General features: G+C 41.5%; 1 protein-coding gene and 1 long non-coding RNA gene across 4 annotated transcripts in view; one reads left to right on the forward strand and one right to left on the reverse strand.

Annotated features, from left to right (window-relative positions):
• Positions 1-2,942, reverse strand: part of TEC (tec protein tyrosine kinase) — a 132,575-nt gene extending 129,633 nt beyond the window's left edge. The window contains exon 1 of one of the 3 annotated variants that reach the window (XM_072774976.1): positions 2,853-2,942. Coding sequence is in view for 1 of the 3 variants with exons in the window: in XM_072774975.1 (XP_072631076.1) it covers positions 2,685-2,846 (162 nt within the window). In the remaining 2 variants the exon portion in view is untranslated. Of the gene's footprint in view, positions 1-2,684 lie in introns of all 3 variants that reach the window. The other 2 variants (XM_072774975.1, XM_072774977.1) reach the window with 2 other exon arrangements.
• Positions 2,943-3,251: 309 nt separating this feature from the next.
• On the forward strand, positions 3,252-20,668 carry LOC140603465 (uncharacterized). The gene is made up of 3 exons (XR_012006445.1): positions 3,252-3,322; positions 7,545-7,700; positions 20,372-20,668. It is a non-coding gene; the product is annotated as an uncharacterized lncRNA (long non-coding RNA).
• The last annotated feature ends 299 nt before the right edge of the window (positions 20,669-20,967 follow it).

Raw genomic sequence — 20,967 nt, forward strand, 5'->3', positions numbered from 1 at the left:
AGGATGGGAAAATAAGGAAGCTGTGGTCAAGATGGGGGCGAGAGGAATAAAGGCAGCCACGTCATCATCTTCCACGGTGGGAAGTCAACAGATAATACTTCAAACTGCAAAACTCAAGAAGTAAGAACTGCAAGCAACAGATACCAAAATAACCAGCTCAAAGAAATATAAGTGGTTGTTTCCAGAGAGAGCAATGTAATTTAGATTAAAAGTTTATAATTTTTTTTAAAAAACTATATTGACTTCTGTGCCCAGGCAGTTTTACATTTATTTGCTTTCACTTTGTCTCCCTAATAGCAATTTGGCAAAATTCCATCCTCGTTTTTCCCAACAAAAGAAAATGTAATTCTCTACATCTAGCCCACAGCAGCTATTGTCATCTGAGCTCTGAGCAGTCAAATGTGGTGGGAAAGGCAATAGTTCTAATCCAACCCAAGGAAGGACTGGTTGAGCTAAGGCAGAAACACAAAGACAAGTCCAGGTCAAGACGACTAAGCCCCTCTCTTCTGGGATTCTTTTCAACAAAGCTATTCTCATGGCATAATCACGTGGTACAGGATAATCTTACAATTGCCAACCACCATGAGCCAATTTCACTCCTATCTAATGGATTCAAATGTCCCCCTTTATGACACTAATCCAACCAAGGCAGCTGGCCCCTAAACCAACTGATCTGAGTTCAACTTCACTCCTCTTTACCTCTGTAGTCTGAATAACAAGAGAGAATAAGGGGCACTTTCCTCAACAGACATTTACTAAAGCATCCACGGGGGACCCAGCACCAGGCTGGATCAACATCCCTGAGTCAACTATGCAGATCTCATCTCTCTGTCCTGAAAAATAAGTTGCTTCTCCCTAAGGGTGGGAATCCAGGGAAGGGTGGAGCCGGGGTGGAAGCCACAAAACTGGAAGAGCTGGGGCAGGGAGAGGAGGTATCAGCTGGCCAACCTGGAGTAACCTGTAAGCAGAGGTGTGCTTGGAGGCCCAGGACTCAGGCTCCTACTACTTTGGATATGCAGAGGAAGGCAGGGAGTCCCACAATTCTTCCCCAAGCATAAAAGTAGACACAACCCTTCCAACCACCCTATCAACGGTCAACTTTCCAGAGTGAAGGTTACCATTCTCTGAGCTTTACCATGCTTTGATAAAATATAGCCCCTGCCCTGAGTATCTAGCTGCTGAGAAAACACGCTTAGTACAGAATAATTAAACAGGTTGAAAGTGCTAGAGCATACATTTATATTCCATATTCTTTTCTATTTGGGAAGATGTGAAATTTTTAGTTCAAGGACCAATGTGAAGCTAAGGTTTTGCCAACTACAGCAGGGCACTGATGTGCATGAGTCTACAACACCTGCCCTGTACAGTTCCAAAAACTGAAACATATTCACACCCTTGTGGGAAGAATCAAACTTAAAAAAAAACAAAACAAAACAAAAAAAAGAATCAAACTCATTAGCATAAATACACTGCAGTCAGCATCATGAATTGGCAGGACGAGTAATATATTGATCAGATTAATTGGAGTACAGGGAAAGTATAGGTCTTTCCTAAACACTGAAAACGAAACTGAACTAAAAAATGCTTTCAGGGACACCTGGGTGGCTCAGTGGTTGAGCATCTGCCTTAGGCTCAGGTCATGACCCCGGGCCCTGGGATCAAGTCCCAATTCAGGCTCCTCACGAGAAGCCTGCTTCTCCCTCTGCCTGCGTCTCTGCCTCTTTGTCTCTCATGAATAAATACATAAAATCTTAAAAAAAATAAATACTTTCCAATACACAATAGGAGGAAAATTTCAACATACTTTCTTTTTCTCCGTGTAAGTCATGATATTCCATACCACATGTGACTCCTGCTGGCTGAGCTACCAATGTCACAAACCCATCTGTTTAAACCTAAACTTAATTGAGAAAACCACTGGTTTGTTAAGGTTGTTTTTTCCTCCTCAGCCTTTTAGGGCAGAACAATCTCAAAGAGAGTAAATTCTCAGAATTTCCTAAGAGGAAAATGGGCACTCATTGGAAAAATACAGGGTATAGCTTAACGATTTTGGATAACCTTCAAACCCACTTAGCCACCAGCCCATCCTGTTGTTCCCAACCCTTCTAATCAAATATTCCAGTTTCCAAAGAATGGCAATAGACGAGGCTGTTTCCGAACCTGGTGCAGAGAAATGTGTTATTATTCTTTCTTGGGGCGGGGTGGGGGGGTGGCGGTGGGAATCAGATCAAAAAGCAAATTTAGGATCCAAAGAAAAGTGCACACTCCGGTCAAGGTCCTAGTGTTTCCAATGCATACATTCACCGACTCCTATTTTCAAGATTCAAACTATTTCCCAGATTTAAAAAAAAAAAAAAAAAAAAAAACCACCTGTGAGGTTGGTGGGGTGAGGCCCTCGGGCACGTACGACTGTGGAATGTCTCTGCGGACTGTGCCAACTTTCAGCGGAGCCTGCGCGGCCGCCCAACCGGAGGGGGGGACCCCACCTGGCCGCGCCGCCGGGAGGTGACCCCAACGCCGAAACCCGCGCCAGGTGGCCTCGGCCCCGGACCCGAAGGAAAAGGAGGCGGGTGCTCCCCGGGAGAGGCCAGCGCCCGAGCCCAGAGGCGGGCGGCGGGGAGGCGGCGGCCGCGGGAGCGCGCACCTGTCCCTTCCTCCGGGACCCGAGGGCCCGGGTGCCTCACCTGGCGTGCCGACCCCGTGCGCGCCGCGCTGGGGAGAAAACCTTCCTCCTCCCGGGAGGGTCGGCTCCGGGCTCGTGGCAGCCGCCTCTCGCCTCGCGTCCGTCCTGCCCGGCCCTGCCCGCATTTCCGCAGTCCCCGGCCGCCCCTGCGGACCCGCCGCATCCTTACCTGGCGGGAGCGCGCGGGCTGCGCCGAGCCGCGGACACTGCGAAGTCCCGAGGGCCCCGCCGCGTCCGCAGCCTGGAGCCCGCAGGCCCCGCCCCCGCCCCGCAGGCCCCGCCCCCGCCCCGCAGGCCCCGCCCCCGCCCCGCCCCGCAGGCCCCGCCCCGCCCCGCAGGCCCCGCCCCGCCCCGCAGGCCCCGCCCCGCAGGCGCCGCTCCGAGTACGTCCCGCCCCCGCAGGCCCCGCCCCCCGCCACGCCCCGCAGGCCCCTCTCCGCCCCCGCCACGCAGGCCCCGCTCCGCCCCCGCCACGCCCCCGCCGCGCAGGCCCCGCCCCCGCCACGCCCCCGCCCCGCAGGCCCTGCTCTGAGCCCGCCCCTCCCGGCAGGCCCCGCCCCCTCAGGCCCCGCCCCCGCCCGCGGCCACAGGTTCCCACGAGCCCTGCCGAGGTTTTGAGCCCGGAGGCGGGAGTGTCGGGTAAGTGGGGAGCGTCCCTGTGCTCCCGAACGCGGCGCTGGGACTCCCTAGGCCTAGGCTTCCTGCCCCAGGAGGACCGCCCCGCGGGCTTTGGGACCACCCCGGCCCGGGAGAGCCCCGAGCAGTGCCACCTGTGGGTGACTGGGGACTCGGTCGGAATCAGGGGCCGCACCTCCCCTTCCGCTAAGGGAAGCGGGCCAGGCGGGTGACACGGTGCAGTGGAGCGAAGCCACTGCACGAAGTTTTACGAAAAGAAAAAGTCTTTTTCTGTCAAGCCTAAGGCATCGGAGCGTATCTGATACACCTATAGGGTCAGGTGCATTCCCTATTAATATATTAATACTTCGTTCACCCACTGAAGAGTGGCAAACAGGACTTGTATAAGACTAGGTGCCCCGCACTATTTCCATACTTTACAGGTATTCACATTTCTGCAAAGTGTACATCAGAATCCCCCATTTTACATGTGAAAGTGAGGCACAGAGAAGCTGAATAACCAACCTCATGACACCCGACTTAGTAACCTTGAAAGCTGGTATTTCAGTCCGGGTCGTCCTCCCCGGGAGTCTGCCCTCTGAACCACTGCTACCCGGACTCACCAAAATCTGAGCGTGCACCAGGCCTGGTGAACAGTTACAGGCCTGGGGGACACAAGGGCTCTGTCCTCCAAGGGCTTTTTATTCTAGTCTGGGGAGAAAGACAGTAAGCAAGTACAAAATGGAACCACTGCACCTACGAGAAGTGTTTCGACTATAATGGATAGTGATGGGGAGAGAGAGGCTACCTTACACCTAGTGTCCTGGAGACTTCCCTGAGAAGGTGACAGCAGCGCTCAGCACTGAAGGAGAGGACAGTCCACCTGAAGATGAAGCTAAGGGAGTGGCAAGTACATTAATAGTTATTATAGCTCATGCTTGTTTGGGACTTTAAAACATATATTATCTCTCCTTTGACCATGCAATCACCTTGAGAAGCAGTCTGACAAGATTCATTTTACAGGGGGAAAAAAAAAAACCATAAACCTAAGGGTTGGGAAGTTTAATGACTTGCCTAAGTTATTAGTTAGGAAAAGGGGGTGGGGGTGGGAAGAGGGCGCATATTTGAACCAAGGCCTGATGCCAAATCTTTTCTCACTCTGGTGGAGTCCTTGAGTATAATGACCTGTACTTGGGATCTACTGTCTCTTGCCAGCCCCATCTCTCCTGCCTCTTATCCCATCCAGAAACTACTGTTGACTCATTGACATAATTTCCCCCAGGGCAGGTGTTCTTTGAGGGAGCAGAGGTGAAACTATAGGCAAAAAAAAAGAAAAAAAAAAGAAAAAAGAAATAAAATTGTGTGTATGTAGAGAGAGAGAGTTATAATTATTTATTATGGTGATAAAGTTGGTTTTCTCCCAAGAAAAATGCTCATAAACATATAAGTGAGAGGACTTAACACTTCCATCAAATTGATCCCAAAAAGGTAGCAGAGCCACTGTCTTAAAGGGTTAGTTGATATTGTGGTGATTAAAAGTTCTCCAGAAAACCAGAGACAACTGATCTGTAAACAAAATATCTAGATAACAGAATTCATTATCAGTGATAGTTGAGGTAGTTTCCATGATGTTATACTGTTTCCTGAAGAAGACATTCATCATATTATCAGCGTAGGTAGGTGGTTGCCACAGGTGTATCATGCCCAAAGCATGCAGTATAGAGTACTGGCAATTGTTTTCAGCAGAAGGTTGATAAGAAGAGAAACAGAGATAAAGACAACAGGAGAAACTTTTACAGAATTTCAGCTACACCAGTGAAAAGGTGTAAAACTGAACTCAGGATGTGGTGGGCTACAAAAACCATTTAATCTTTATTATTTCTTATGTGGCAAGTTCAGTGGCTTTAATAGAAAATGGAATACAGTTTAGGCCCATATAACTCAACTTTTACACTGGGCCCTCATGGAAAGAAGGAATCTGGTCGTGCCAGACTTTAAAAGACTTCTTCTGCCATCAAAGAGAAGATTCCAACAATATCATTACTGTCTTCTTTATTTTAAAATAACATTGAGGAACAGGAAAAAAGGCATTAATGTAGACTTCTTGGAGGCGGGGACTCGCTTCTTACAAGTTATCGCTGTGGCTTCTATAAAATTTGTATGTTAAGATGAGCAGTATCAGGTTGACATCATTTTGAGTGAAGTTCATCATTCTTTGAGTGAAGAAAATGTCTCCTTTTAACTTGCACACGGATTCCACATTGTGCATTAAAAGACACAATCAATGTGGAAGGTTTATAAATAAAATGATGTTTGTATTTGGAGCTCATCACACTTTTTTTGTCTTTCTTTTATAATTTTCTTCCTACCCGAAAAAGACCTGACCCACCCTGCATGAATAATTCATGTTTGTTGAATGAATGAATGATGATGACAATGATGAAAGTAGTATAGACCTTATCAGTCTTTTATCAACAGTCTGTTCCTAGGAGAAAATGATGACTTCACTGTCATGGTATGATATGTCTGCTTCTCTTTCCATCATGTACTGAAAATACTTGTTTCTTTGAAACTACATAGAAGGAAAGAAAGTTTTTTTGGTTGTTTGTTTGCTTTTTTAAAGTAAGCTCCCCACCCAACATGAGGCTTGAACTCACAGCCCTGAGATCAAGAGCTGTACATTCTACCCACTGAGCCAGCCAGGCACCCCCTGTAGGAAGTTATTTTTTAAGATTTTATTTATTTATTTATTTATTTATTCATTCACTCATTCATTCATTTGAGAGAGAGCAAGCACAAGAGCGGGGAGAGGGGCAGAGGGAGAGGAAGAGAGAGAATCTCAAGCAGACTCCCTGCTGAGCATGGAGCCTGATGTGGGGCTTGATCCCAGGATGCTGAGATCATGACCTGGGCCAAAATCAAGAGTCAGGCACTTAACTGACTGCACCATCCAGGTGCCCCAGGAAGGAGTTTTAAATGTTGGGTGCAAAATCAAGAATTATACTCCTGCAAACAGTTGCTAAATAAATCATTCAAAAGAAAGTAAAAGCATCAGATACAAAGTATGTTTATAAGATCATCACTAAAAAAAAAAAAAAAATCATCACTAATAATGAGGCAATAATTAAATGCTCAATAACAAGGCAATATTTAAACAAAACTTATCAATAGTATAGTATGTCAAGCTGTCACTAAAAATAGTATCTAGGTTAATAAAATAGAAATGAAGAGAAAAACATGAACATTAAGTGAAAAAAAAAGTAGAACACAATGCTTTATGTATCCTGTGATTGCAACTGAATAAAAAATCATGTGGGAAGAAAATCGTTGGGTGGAAAATAAGAATAATGATGAATAGTTATTGAGCGGGTTGCAGTGTGCCAGCCTCTGTTTTCAGTACATTAGATTAATTCGTCTAATTTTCACAACAGCTGTGTGAGGAAGGTACAGTTGTTATTTTTGTTTTACTGATGAGGAAACTGAAACAGGAAGATCTGAGTAATTTGACCAAAGTCACACAGTTAGTAAGTGGCAAAGCTAGGATATGAATATAAAGCAATATGACTCTAAAGCTTTCACGCTTATCCAGGCAAATCTGGCAGAGAAAATAATGTTTGAATCATGGATCATGAGTTGTGGGGTGTTTTTTTTTAAAGATGTATTTATTTATTTTAGAAAGCATGTGTGCAATCATGCACCCATAAGGTGGGGATGGGCAGAGGAAAAGGGAAAGAGAATCTTGAACAGACTTCTTGCTGAGTGTGGAGCCTGTTGTGGCCCTGAGATCATGACCTAAGCCCAAATCAACAGACTTAACCAACTAAGCCACCCAGGTGCCCCAGATCATGGTTTTGTTGTTGTTGTTGTTGTTGTTGTTGTTGTTGTTGTTGTTGTTTTAATATTTCCTTGTATAATATTTTTATGTTGATTCAATCGTAAGCAAAAACTTTAAATTGCAGAGTCAGAAAACAAAGCATAGAGGCTAGACCAGATTACACTCAGAAGAGAGATTCAAAGGTAAAGATGAGAAACATACTGAGTGAAACCCTCTGGGTTGGGCCAGTTTATGTTTTGGATTAGGATCTAAATAGTGTTTTCAAATGGGTACAATATATCAATGACTTGATAGTTTATGAGAATTGAGATAAAATGAGCTATGAGACAACAAATGTTATATGCATTATTATTGGTATGAATAAAAAGTATATGCTGGCCTGATGTTGTACTTGCTTTTCTTTCTGCCTAGGATGCTCTACACTCCGGACTTTTTGAAGCTACCTTCTCAACAGTGACAGTCATGAAAATGTGACCATCACTGCATTAGCAGAAAACTGAGAAAACCCTGCTGAACAATCCTGAAAAAAAAATCCCTATTATGGTGGAGTGTACATTCTAGGGAAAGGTCAGTCATTTAAAAATTGATTTACAGAGCACCTGGGTGGCTCAGTTGGTTAAGCATCTGCCTTCAGCTCAGGACATGATCCCGGGATCCTGGGATCGAGCCCCAGATCAGGCTCCCTGCTGAGCGGGGATTTAGTTGCAAGTAAATGATTTCCCCTCTGGTAGGTGAATAATGGCCTCCAAAGATATCCACATCTTAAATCCCTGGAACCTAGGAATATGTTAATTTACATGATAAAATGAACTTTGTAGATGTAAGTAAGTGAATTATCTTCAGATGGGGAGATTATTTGGGGCTATCCAGGTGAGCCTAATGTAACCACAAGAGGGAGGCAGGAGCTTCAGAGCCAGAGAAGGAAATATGATAAGAGAAGCAGAACACAGAGAGCAAGAAAGAGATTTGAAGATGCTACACTGCTTGCTTTGAAGATGAAAGGACCACAAGCCAAGGAATGGGGGCAGCTTCTAGAAGCTGGCGAAGGCAAGAAAATAGATTCTGTCCTAGAGCCTCTGGAGTCAACCAGCCCTGCTGACAACTGGATGCTAGCCCAGTAAAATTGATTTTGGACTTCTGACCTGAAGAACTGTAAAAGAACACATTTGTGTTGTTGTAAGCTAGTAAGTTTGTGGTAATATGTTCCCATAGCAGTAGGAAACTAATAAAACCCTTAGTAGGAGTTTATTTTTCTTTTATCTATAAGAAATCTATGTCAGACTGGCATGATGTCCATAGTGTCAGGGCCCCAGCTCTTTCTGTCTTTTCATGTAGGTGAGAAAACATGGACGGAAATATGAATATCTCCAGAGACTCATGATTTGGGGATCAGACCTTGTAGTTACCCACATCAGTGTTTCTCAAACTGGTATATGGTATAAAGACCTCTAAAAAAAAAGAGAATTATTGACTTTAGAGAGATAGAACATGAGCAGGAGGGGCAGAGGGAAAAGAAGAGAGAGAAACTCCAGCAGACTATGCTGAGCACACAGCCCAACACCAAGCTCCATCTCACAACTCTGAGATCACAACTTGAGCCAAAACCAAAAGTATAAAGCCCTTTTAAATAAAAACATTTTCATTTTTAGTCAGTTAACTATATGTAAATATAAAACTAGTCATGCATTACTTATGTTTATAGCATTTTATACGTACTTAAAACCAAAATAGATTTACACAATAAATTCAAACAAGAATGCAAAACCAATTATTGAGGCCACCCACATTCCCACGCTGTAGTCACTGGAATTCACATAAGGAGCACTAACAAGAAGTTCCTATCCCTCTCAGCCAGGGAGGCATGACTGAAAACCTAAGAAAGAGCTGGAACTCCCAACCCCATTAACAGAAATGGGGAGTACCTCCCTTGATTGTCAATGAAGGAAAAATGAAAGTGGGAAACCTGAACTTCTAATTCCAACTGGCCTCTCACCTTCCTCTGCCAAAGCAGTGTGAGAAGAAGCCGGTTACAACAAAGGCTTAAATCTAATCCAGAATATCATAACACAATTCCCCAAATGTCCTGGTTTCAATTGGAAATAACTTGCTATATTAATAAACAAGATCTCAAACTGAATGAAAAAAAGATAATTAATAGACACCAACACCAAGATCACAGAGAAGTTAGAATCTTGTGACAAAGATTTTAAAGCAGGGGCTCCTGGGTGGCTCAGTGGTTAAGCATCTGCCTTTGGTTCAGGTTGTGATCCTGGGGTCCTGGGATTGAGTCCCACATCAGCTCACTTCAGGGAGCCTGCTTCTCCCTCTGCCTGTGTCTCTGCCTCTTTTTCTGTGTCTTTCATGAATAAATTTTTTTAAAAAATCTTAAAGAAAAAATAAAAAGATTTTAAAGCAGCCATCATTAAACCAATTCAATGAGCAGTTACCAACATGTTTGAGCTAATTTTTTTAAAATAGAAAAATCTCAGCAAGGAAATAGAAAGTCTCAAAAAAGAAATAGAAGACCTAAAAGTTGACCAAATAGAAATTTTAGAACTGAAAATACAAAAACTAAAAATTTGTAATGCCATGGATAGGCTTCAGCAGAATGCATGAGATATAGGAAATTAGTGAACTAGAGGGAGCAATACAAGTTATTCAATCTGAACAAACAGAAACAAAACAAAGCAAATCTGTGAACAGTCCTATGAGACTCTAACAAAGAATTTTGCATTTTTATCTTCAGAGTATAAGAAGAAGAGAAAGAATGGGGCTGAAAAAGTACTCAAAAAATAATAGCTGAAAACTCCATATTTTACCAAATCTATAAACTTACAGATCAAGAAGTTAAGCAAACTTCATGTAGGATAAAGGCAAAGAAATCCATACTAAGCCACATAGATCATTATCAAACTTCTTAAAACTAAAGAAAAAGAAAAAAATCTTTAAAACAGTGGGAGCGTCATAACATCTTACCTATGGAAGGAATATAATTCAAATTCAGAAACCATGCAGAAGGAAGTGGCACAACAGTTTTGAGTGCTAACATAAAATAATGGCCAGTCAGCCCACAGTCCTATACCCAGCAAAAATATCCCTTAAAAATGAAGGAGAAATCAACTCATTCTCAGATAATGGAAAATAAAGCCAACCTACCCTAAAAGAATGGCTAAAGGAAGTTCTCCGAACAGAAAGGAATTGGAAAAAGAAGGAATTTTGGAATATCAATGAAGAGAGAGCACAGTAAGTAAAAATATTTGTAAGTGCAATAGACTTTCCCTATTCTCTTCCTTTTTCTAAATTATAATGGATGGTTGAAGCAAAGATTATAACATTGTTCAAGTGGTTCTAAAAGTATGTGGAAGAAATATTTAGGACAATTGTAAATAAAAGAGGATAAATATATGTAAAGGGAGTTAAAGTTTCTACATTCTCTTCAAACTGGTAACACAATGACATCGGTAGAAGTTGTGTATATATGATGTATAACCTAGAGCACCCACTAAAAAGCTCTACAAAAAGATAAATACTCAATATTTAAATTGAAATGGAATTGTAAAGATTCTACTTTCTTAATAGTTGATAGAACAAACAGACAGAAAACTAGCAAGGATGTAGAAAAACTCCCAATACCACCATCAACTGAGAGATTCTAATTGATACTTGCAGGATGCTCCACTCAATAGTGGAATACACATCCTTTTTAAGGGTCCATGGAACATATACCAAGATAGATTATATCCTGAACCATAAAACAAACTATAACAAATTTAAAATAATTGAATTCATACGGAATATGTTCTCTGATCACAATAAAATTAAACCAGAAATCAGTATCAGAAAGATATCAGGCAAATCTCCAAACAAATGCTTGGGAATTAAACAATGTATTTGTGAATAATTCATGTATCAAAGAGAAAAGTAAAAGGGAAAATAAAAAATAAGTGGAATAAAAATGAACAATGTATCAAAATTTGTAGGATACAGCTAAATAGTGTTGAGAGAAATTTATAGCAATAAATGAATACATTAGAGGAGGATAATTCTCAAATTTAAGCTCCCTTTTTAAGAACCTAGAAAAAGAAGAGTAATATAAATCCAAAGCAAACAGAAGGAAACAAATAAAACTAAAAGCATAAATCAATGCAATTGAAAACCACAAAACAATAGAGAAAATCAATGGCAGAGCTGGTTCTTTAGAAAGATTAATAAAAATGATAAAACACCTAGGAAGACTCAAAGATAAAAAGAAAGAAAATCCAAGTTATCAGGAATGAAATGGAAGTATCATTACAGACCACTCCAACATCAAAAAGATGATAAAGAAATATGACAAAAAACTCTATACATATAATTTTTAAGTGAAATATAATTGATATTTAACATTATATTGGTTTCAGGTATACAACATAATGACTCAGTATTTGTATATATTGTGAAATGATCACCAAAAGTCTAATTAATGTCCATCACCATTACATAATTACAATTTTTTGACAAACATAAATTTGACAATTTAGATGAAATAGACCAGTCATTAAAAAGTACAAATTATGGGATCCCTGGGTGGCGCAGAGGTTTGGTGCCTGCCTTTGGCCCAGGGCGCGATCCTGGAGACCTGGGATCGAATCCCACGTCGGGCTCCTGGTGCATGGAGCCTGCTTCTCCCTCTGCCTGTGTCTCTGCCGTTCTCTCTCCCTCTCTGTGTGACTATCATAAATAAATTTAAAAAAAATTTTTTTAAAAAAAGTACAAATTATGGGATGCCTGGGTGGCTCAGTAGTTGAGCATCTGCCTTTGGCTCAGGTCATGACATCACGGTCCTAGGATCAAGTCTGGTAGCAGGCTCCCTCTGGCTATGTTTCTGCCTCTCTGAGTCTCTCATGAATAAATAAATTAAATCTTTTTTTTTTTAAGTGCAATTTACTACAAATAACCTAAAAGAAAATAAGTGGGGAAACCTATTAGGAAACCTATTAGGGATTGAAGATATCATTTTAAAGCTCCCCAAAAGAAATCTTCAGGCCAAATGGTTTTGCTGGAAAATTCTAACCAATATTTAAAGAATCAACACTAATTCTTCATAATCTCTACCAGAAAATAGAAGAAAGAACAATTCCTTGTTAGTTTTATATAAAGCAAGCATTACCCTAATGCCAAAACTAGAGAAAAACAGTACCAAAAAGAGAAACTGAAGACCAATATCGCTCATAAATATAGGCATAAAAACTTTTAACAAAATAGCAAAGAGAACTCAGTTAAAAAGAGTTATACACGATGACCAAGTGTGATTTGTTCCGGAAATTCAAAATCGCTTTAGTATTTGAAAAACAAAAACAGAAACAAAAACTTTTACGCCCTGGAAAACATTTTGCAGTTTGTCAAAAAGTTAAACAGATAATTATGATAAGACCCAGGAAAAAAAAAAAAAAAAAGACCCAGCAATTTCTTCCTAGATATCTCAGAGAACTGAGAACAGGTTCCCAAGTAAATGCTTATCTGCAAATTTTCATAGCAGCCTTATTCAAAAAAGTGAAGACCACGAAAATGTCCATCAGTTGATGAATGGATGAACAAAATCTCATACATATACCATGGACTATTATTATTCCACCATTAAAAGAAATGAAGTACTGATACGTGCTACAACATAGATGGACCTTGAAAACATGTTAACTGAAAGAAGCCAGACACAAAAGGCCACATGCTGTACTCATTTCATTTATAGGAAATGTCCAGCATAGGAAAATCTATAGAGACAGGAAACAGATTACTGGTTGCCAAGGGATAGAGGTAGGGAGGGAATTTAGGACAAACTGCTAATAGGTATGGGGTTTCTTTTGGGGGTGATGGAAATGTTGAGGAATTAGGTAGCTCTGATGGTTGTACGATAGTGTATAAAATTTAAAAGACAACCTGAAATCTACATTTTAAAATGGTGAATTTTGAGTTATGCAAATTAGATCTCAATTAAATAAAACTTGGGCTTTGTGGAAGTCCCTGTTAAGAGGCTGAAAAGACAAGCTACACACTAGGAGAAACTGTGTGCCAACTGTATATCTGATAAAGACTAGTATCTAGGCTATATACAGAGCTCTAAAGACTCAACAGCAAAAAAAACCCCAAACAACCCAATTAGAAAACTTTCTGGGCAACCAAAGACTTGAAGCGACATTTCACCAAAGAGCACACACAGATAGCAAATCAACACATGAAAAGATTTTCAACATGATTAAATGCTTGGTAAATGCAAATTAAAATTATAATGAGGTATCACTAAACAACTATCAGAATGGCTGAGATAAAACATACGACACCAAATGCAAGCAGGATGTGGGACATTGCTGGTGGGAATGTTCAATGATACGGCTCCTCAGGAAAATGGTTTGGCAGTTTCTTGAAAAACCAAACATCTTAGTATCATACGACCCAGCAATTGCACTTAGGCATTTGTCCCGGAGAAACAAAAGCTTAAGTTCACATAAAAACCTATATTCAAAGTTTATAGTAGTTTCTTTATAATAGTCAAAACTTAGAAAAACCTGCCTGTCCTTCAATGGGTGAATAGTTAAACTGTAAACTGTATATTATACCAACTGGTCAGCAATGAAAAGAAACAAATTATACGCTCGTTTGACACACTCAGCCAATCTGGGAAAATCTCCAGCACTGTTATGCTGAGTGAAAAGAGCCAATAAAAATGATTACATACTATATGATCCCGTTTATATAACATTCTAGAAATAACAAAGTTATAGAAATGGAGAACAGATCAGTGGTTACTAGGTATTATAAGGAAGTGGGGGAGGAACAACACGAGTATGGGTAGAAAAGGGCAATACTAAGGATCTTCCTGGAGATGGGAATGTTACTGTGACTTTATAAATATCAAAATCCTGCTTGTGATATTGTAGAGAAACTGGGAACTGTGAGACCTCTCTATAGTTTTGTCTTATAACTACGTGTGAATCTATAATTAACTCAAAATGAAAAGTTGAATTAAAATCTTAATTAACAGCTGATAATGACAGTAGCCAACAATTACTGAGTATTTAATACTAAGTGTGGTTCTAAGCACTTGATCCTTCCCAGAAACCCAACAATATAAACATTTTGGCTAAACTTGTCTCAAGAAAAGCCAGTAACTCAAGAGGGTCTGGAAAAGAGAAGGGGAGAAATTTATTTAGGGTGCCAGGGAGCCGAGGGAGGTGGCTGATTCAAGCCTTGACAACTGACTTCTCTGCCTGCACGATGGACACCTAGAGTTTTATAGGGGGAGGTTCAAGGGGTACGTGCAAGAGAACACAGGGAAAGCAGGTGCTCATGGGTGGGGAGTCTTAGTGCTCAGCAAGGATCATGGGCAGGGAAGGGCATACGTGCTCTTCTAAGGTGTTCTGTTGCTATCAGGGCCTTTCTGGCCAGGCGGTTGGAATGTTCCAGTCATGGCCAAACACCTTCAGCAAAGTATGATGAGAAATAAGAAAGATGGGCTTAAAAAAAAAGAAAGAAAGAAGAAAGAAAGAAAGAAAGAAAGAAAGAAAAGAAAGAAAGAAAGAAAGAAAGAAAGAAAGAAAGAAAGAAAGAAAGAAAGAAAGAAAGAAAGATGGGCTTTAATTAGAGAGGGGTTTAAGCAGTCTTGTCAATGTCTAGTTTTCGGTGTTGGGTTCTGACACAAGGACAATCCTTAGCCCCACTCACAAGGTGAGAAAACTGAGGGTCAGAGCATAGCTAAGTAACTTGCCCCAGGTCGCATGGTTAAGAACGGGTAGGAATGTGATTCAACTTCAGGCCCCCCTGGCTCCTGAGTCTGTGATCTTAACCACCCCTCTAATAATCAGGCAACTTGGCATTCTCAGGCTTCGCAGCTTTCCTGGAAATCATATCCTCCTTCCTTCCTACTGCGACAGGTGCCTGAGGATCAGTAGCTGCTGCCCCCTTCAGGCAGAACATTGTTGCACATTTGTCACAATGCCCCTACCCTACTCAATAGAGTCCGTTTTGTTACTCTCAGTTCACTTCGCCCATGGGCGTTACCACCAAGTCCTGCAGACATTTAAGTTTTATCCCTGGCATACATTACCTTGCGCCTGCAAAGTGGAAAAATCCACGGAGAGGGGGAAATATATATATATATTTAAATTACACTGATTTAAACCTAACAAAGGAGCACCATTAGAATAATATGAAGTTTGAATTATAGGATATTTTTTAAACAACTGTGATAAAACAGATGCAGATAGGTACTGCTAATATTGGAGCGTAAGTTTGATTTGTTAAAAATAAGGGTTTCCTGGATGGCTCCGTTGGTTAAACTTCCAACTCAGGTTCGCCTCAGGTCACGATCTCAGGGTCGTGAGATCCAGCCCTGCATGGGGCTGCACGCTGAGCATGGAGCCTACCTAAGAGCCTACCTAAGATTCTCTCTCCCTCTTCTGCTGCCCCCTCCCCATCTTAAAAAAATAAATATATATATATGTATATATATATATATATATATATATATATATATATATATATATAAAAATAAAACAAAATCTGAGATCCCTGGGTGACTCAGCAGTTGAGCACCTGCCTTCGCCCCAGGGCGTGATCCTGGAGTCCCGGGATCGAGTCCCACATCGGGCTCCCCGCGTGGTATTTACCCTCTAGTTCTCACCCATCACTGGCTGGTGGCAGCTACCTAAGGATATTCACTGGTCCTGGCATTTCTGGCCTGCTACCTCTAGAGGAGCCAAGAGAAGGTTTTCAGGCAGAAGGTGCTTGAGAATGATCTTGTCCCTCCAGGGGAAAGGTGAATGCCCAGGGGATATATGTGGGACACTGACAACTACTACAGTGGGGTAAGGAAGGGAAGAGAGAGTAACAGACGTTAGTTTGGAAGAGGGACGAACTAAGTAATTAAAAGCATGAGGAGAACAGGCCCAGAGAAAGATTTTGTTTTGTTTTATTTTTTTAAAGATTTTATTTATTTATTCATGAGAGACACAGAGAGAGAGGCAGAGACACAGGCAGAGGGAGAAGCAGGCTCCCTGCAGGGAGCCTGATGTGGGACTCGATCCCAGGACCCCGAGATCACCCCCTGAGCCAAAGGCAGGTTCTCAACCACTGAGCCACCCAGGTGTCCAACCTGGTTGGTTTTAGATGGAGAGATAAGCTTTGACTTAAGGAAGAAGGTGAAACAGAAACATCTGAAATCCTAGTTCATACCCTTTCCTCCTTACCTCTGAATTCATCTAGTCTGAATTTCCAGTCACTTTACACAAACAAGTCTGCCCTGGGGCTCCAGTTACTCCTTTAAGGACAACTGTTACAGGTTGAATTGTGTCTTCTCTCTCCCCCCAAATTCGGAGACTGAAGTCCTAACCCCCAATGTGACTGTATTTGCAGAGAGAGCCTATAAGGAAGTAATAAAGTTTTAGTCATAAAAGTACAGTCTTAATCCAATAGGACTGGTGTCCTTCTAAAGAAGAGGAGGAAACACCAGAAGGATGTGTGCACAGAGAGTAGACCAGTGAAGACACAGCAAGAGGGTGACCGTGTATAAGTCAAGGAGAGCCTGCAGGAGAAACCAAGCTAGCTAGCACCTGGATGTTAGACTTCCAGCTACCAGAGCTGTGAGAAAATATAACTCTATAGTTTAAGCCATTCAGACTGTGGTATTTTTGTGTCATCCCAAGTTGACTAATATAGCAACCTTCAACAAATGGGGGATAATATTTGATGTACATATACATTTTTCTACCTCCAGCCCTTTGAACCAACAATGGGAAGGAAGTCAACGTCTGAGGAGTAAATTTTGGCCCCCTCTCCAAGCCCTTAGGATAGTGTAAACCTGTGGTTCTAGTATGATTCTGTGGAAAGGAGGACAGGGGCTTAAATAATAACTGAGATTTGATTTTCTGCCAGGTAAATGGGTGAGGGCTCAAAGCTGATGACATTTGGTTTAGAAAAATAAGGACTATGAGTCAACAAAACCAAAAGGCAACCAACAGAATGGGAGAAGATATTTGCAAATGTCTTATCAGATAAAGAGCTAGTATCCAAAATCTATAAAGAACTTACCAAACTCAACACCCAAAGAACAAGTAATCCAATCAAGAAATGGGCAGAAGACACGAACAGACATTTCTCCAAAGATGACATACACATGGCCAACAGACACATGAAAAAATGCTCCAAATCACTTGGCATCAGGGAAATACAAATCAGAACCACAATGAGATACCACTTCACACTGGTCAGAATGGCTAAAATGAACAAATCCAGGAACAACATATGTTGGAGAGGATGTAGAGAAAGGGGAGCCCTCTTATACTTTTGGTGGAAATGTAAACTGGTGCAGCCTCTCTGGAGAACAGTATGGAGTTTCCTCAAAAAGTTGAAAATAGAGCTACCCTATGATCCAGCAATGACACTATTTGCATAGTAGGTATTTAACCCAAAGATAAAAGTGTAGTGATCTGAAGGGGCACCTGTCCTCCAATGTTTATAGCAGCAACGTTCACAGGAGCCAAACTATGGAAGGGGCCCAGATGTCCATCGACAGATGAATGAATAAAGAAAATGTGGTCTAGATACACAACGGAATATTACTCAGCCATCAAAAAAATGAAATCTTGCCATTTGCAATGATGTGGATGGAACTAGAGGGTATTATGCTAAGTGAAATAGGTCAAGCAGAGAAAGACAATCATCATATGATCTCACTCACATGTGGAATTTAAGAGACAAAACAGAGGATCGTGGGAGAAGGGAGGGAAGATTAAAACAAGACATAATCAGAGAGGGAGGCAAACAGCAAGAGACTCCTAATCCTAGGAAACAAACTGAGGGTTGCCAGAGGGGAGAGGTGTGGGGAGATAGAATAACTGGGTGGTGGGCATGAAGGAGGGCATGTGATATAATGAGGGCTGGGTGTTATATAAGACTGATGAATCACTGAGCTCTGCCTCTGAAACTAATGATACACTATCTGTTAATTAATTGAATTTAAAACTTTAAAAAGAAGAAAAAGAAGGACTATGATGTCTTATGCCCTTGGTGTCATGGACTCATTAATAGCTATAACTGGTGAGGTGCCTGGGTGGCTCAGTTGGTTAAGTGTCTGCCTTGGGCTCAGATCATGATCCCAAGGTCCTGAGATCAAGCCCCGAATTTGGAGGGGGGGGCAGTCCCTGGTGAGCAGGGAGTCTGCTTCTCCCCTCTCCCTCTGCCCTCCCCCTGCCACTTATGCACGCACTCTCTCTCAAATAAATATATAATATCTTTTAAAAAATAGCTGCAATTGGTTGTATAAGAAACTGAGATCAAGGAGTGCCTGGGTGGCTCAGTCACTTAAGCGTCTGCCATTGGCTCAGGTCATGATCCCAGGATCCTGGGATCGGTTGCTCATCAGGCTCCCTGTTCAGCAGAGAGTCTGCTTCACCCTCTATCCCTCCCCCTACTTGTGCACTTGCTCTCTCTCTCAAATAAATAAATTTTAAAATAATAAGAAGAAAAAGAAAAAAAAAAGAAACTGAGATCAAGGCATGTTCTCCATCTCCCATAGGTTTCCACCCAGAGGTACTCAGCCAAATTAGCTCCAAATTAAGGAGATTTTGTACTACATGTATTCATAAAATAGGAGAAACATGTTTGCCTCTTCTGTTCCCTTTTCCCCAAGGACTAATTTAAATACAGAAGAAATAAAGCAGTTGTGAAGAACCCCCTCTTTCTGTACTTTGTTTTTCTAACATTGTTTGTTATTTCATAACATTGATAACACAATATGATGACCAAAAACAAGCTGGGCTTTTTCAGTTCAACTTCATTCTTGGCTTCTGAACAATAGTGGGAACAAAGCCCATAGAGAAATTTGGCCAGGCAGGCACATTGTTGTCACTTATTAGGGAGTCTGTTAGAATTGATAGCGGACCTCTTGATCTTTTTTAAGAGGTAAAAACAAACGCCTTTCTCTTTTAAAAGAAATTTCTTCTCCTGTTTGCTAATTTTCAGTTTCTCCATTTTTGAAATTTTCAGATACACACTCTAAAAATTGTCCTCTGTGAGATTTCCTCTTCTTTTTTTTTTTCCCCTTAGGGGTTATAATTAACATATAACATTTTACCGAGGTTTCTTCTCAACTGCCTGCAAGATTTCATGAAATTAGCACCTACTGTATACCTTCACCTTGCACCTAGCCGGGGAACTCTTTTCAAATTGCAGAACGAGTGAATAAATAAATTTCTCTTTGTGGAAGAAGAACTCAACTAAATGAACTCAACTCTGTTTTCAAAATTGCCTTCATCCTACGGCTGTTTTTCTGCCCTTTATAATTTTCTGCATTGTGAACTTTAACAGGAAAAAAAATGTTTTCAGTAGAATTCTTGTACCCTATTTAAACAGAAAGTGCTGGAACATCTTTACATAATAATGCAACCGGAGTCCTCAGGGACTGATAGAAACTTTCAAAAGGAGAGCTAAGCAGATTACCAACTCCTCTCACAGGTCCTAAGTGTGGGACCTTTGATTAAGTACCAATAGCAATGCAGTGTGAGAAAATGACTGCTGTATAGACAATGTTAGGGAAGAAAGAGTGTGGGCAGCCTGGTTAGTTTCTCTCCTTCCTTGGATGGCCAAAAAGTTGGCTATCCCCTGATGTGATGGAGAAAATGAACCCCAGGCCCTAAGAAATAGAAAACTTTGATTAAGTACCAATAGCAATGCAGTGTGAGAAAATGACTGCTGTATAGACAATGTTAGGGAAGAAAGAGTGTGGGCAGCCTGGTTAGTTTCTCTCCTTCCTTGGATGGCCAAAAAGTTGGCTATCCCCTGATGTGATGGAGAAAATGAACCCCAGGCCCTAAGAAATAGAAAACTTAAAGGGCAGCCCAGGTGGCTCAGCGGTTTAGCACCGCCTTCAGCCCAGGGCCTGATCCTGGAGTCCCAGGATTGAGTCCCACGTCGGGCTCCCTGCATGGAGCCTGCTTCTCCCTCTGCCTGTGTCTCTGCCTCTCTCTCTGTGTCTCTCATGAATAAATAAATAAAATCTTAAAAAAAATAAAAGAAATAGAAAACTTAAGAATTTGCAGTAAAAACTAGCAAATAATATTATAATACATATTATATATATCAATGGTTTTATTCAAAGAATCTGAAGGAAACAATCACTTTGATGTAGAAATAACAAACCTCAGTTGCCATATACACACATCCACAGACCTAACTGTACTAATATGTTTTTTAATTTGGTCACTTAGATAAATCTACTTAAGAAAACAAAATGCAGAAAACAGTGTGGAGGTTCCTCAAAAAGTTAAAAATAGAGCTGCCCTACGACCCAGCAATTGCACTACTGGATATTTACCCCAAAGATACTGATGTAGTGAAACACGGGGACACCTGCACCCCGATGTTTATAGCAGCAGTGTCCACAACAGCCAAACTATGGAAGGAGCCTCGGTGTCCATCGAAAGATGAATGGATAAAGAAGATGTGGTCTGTATAGACAAGGGAATATTACTCAGCCATCAGAAAGGACAGATACCCACCACTTGCTTCAGGTATGGGGGATCCCTGGGTGGCTCAGCAGTTTAGCACCTGCCTTTGGCCCAGGGCATGATCCTGAGGTCCCAGGATCGAGTCCCATGTCTGGCTCCCTGCGTGGGGCCTGCTTGTGTCTCTGCCTCTGTCTCTCTCTCGCTCTCTCATTAATAAATAAGTAAAATCTTTTAAAAAAACTGGAGGGTATTATGCTGAGTGAAGTAAGTCAATCAGAGAAGGACAATCATCATATGGTTTCACTCATATGGAGAATATAAGAGATAGTGAAAAGGATTATAAGGGAAGGAGGGGA

This window comes from Canis lupus, chromosome 14 (genome assembly GCF_048164855.1).
Source record: "Canis lupus baileyi chromosome 14, mCanLup2.hap1, whole genome shotgun sequence".
Taxonomy (NCBI): domain Eukaryota; kingdom Metazoa; phylum Chordata; class Mammalia; order Carnivora; family Canidae; genus Canis; species Canis lupus.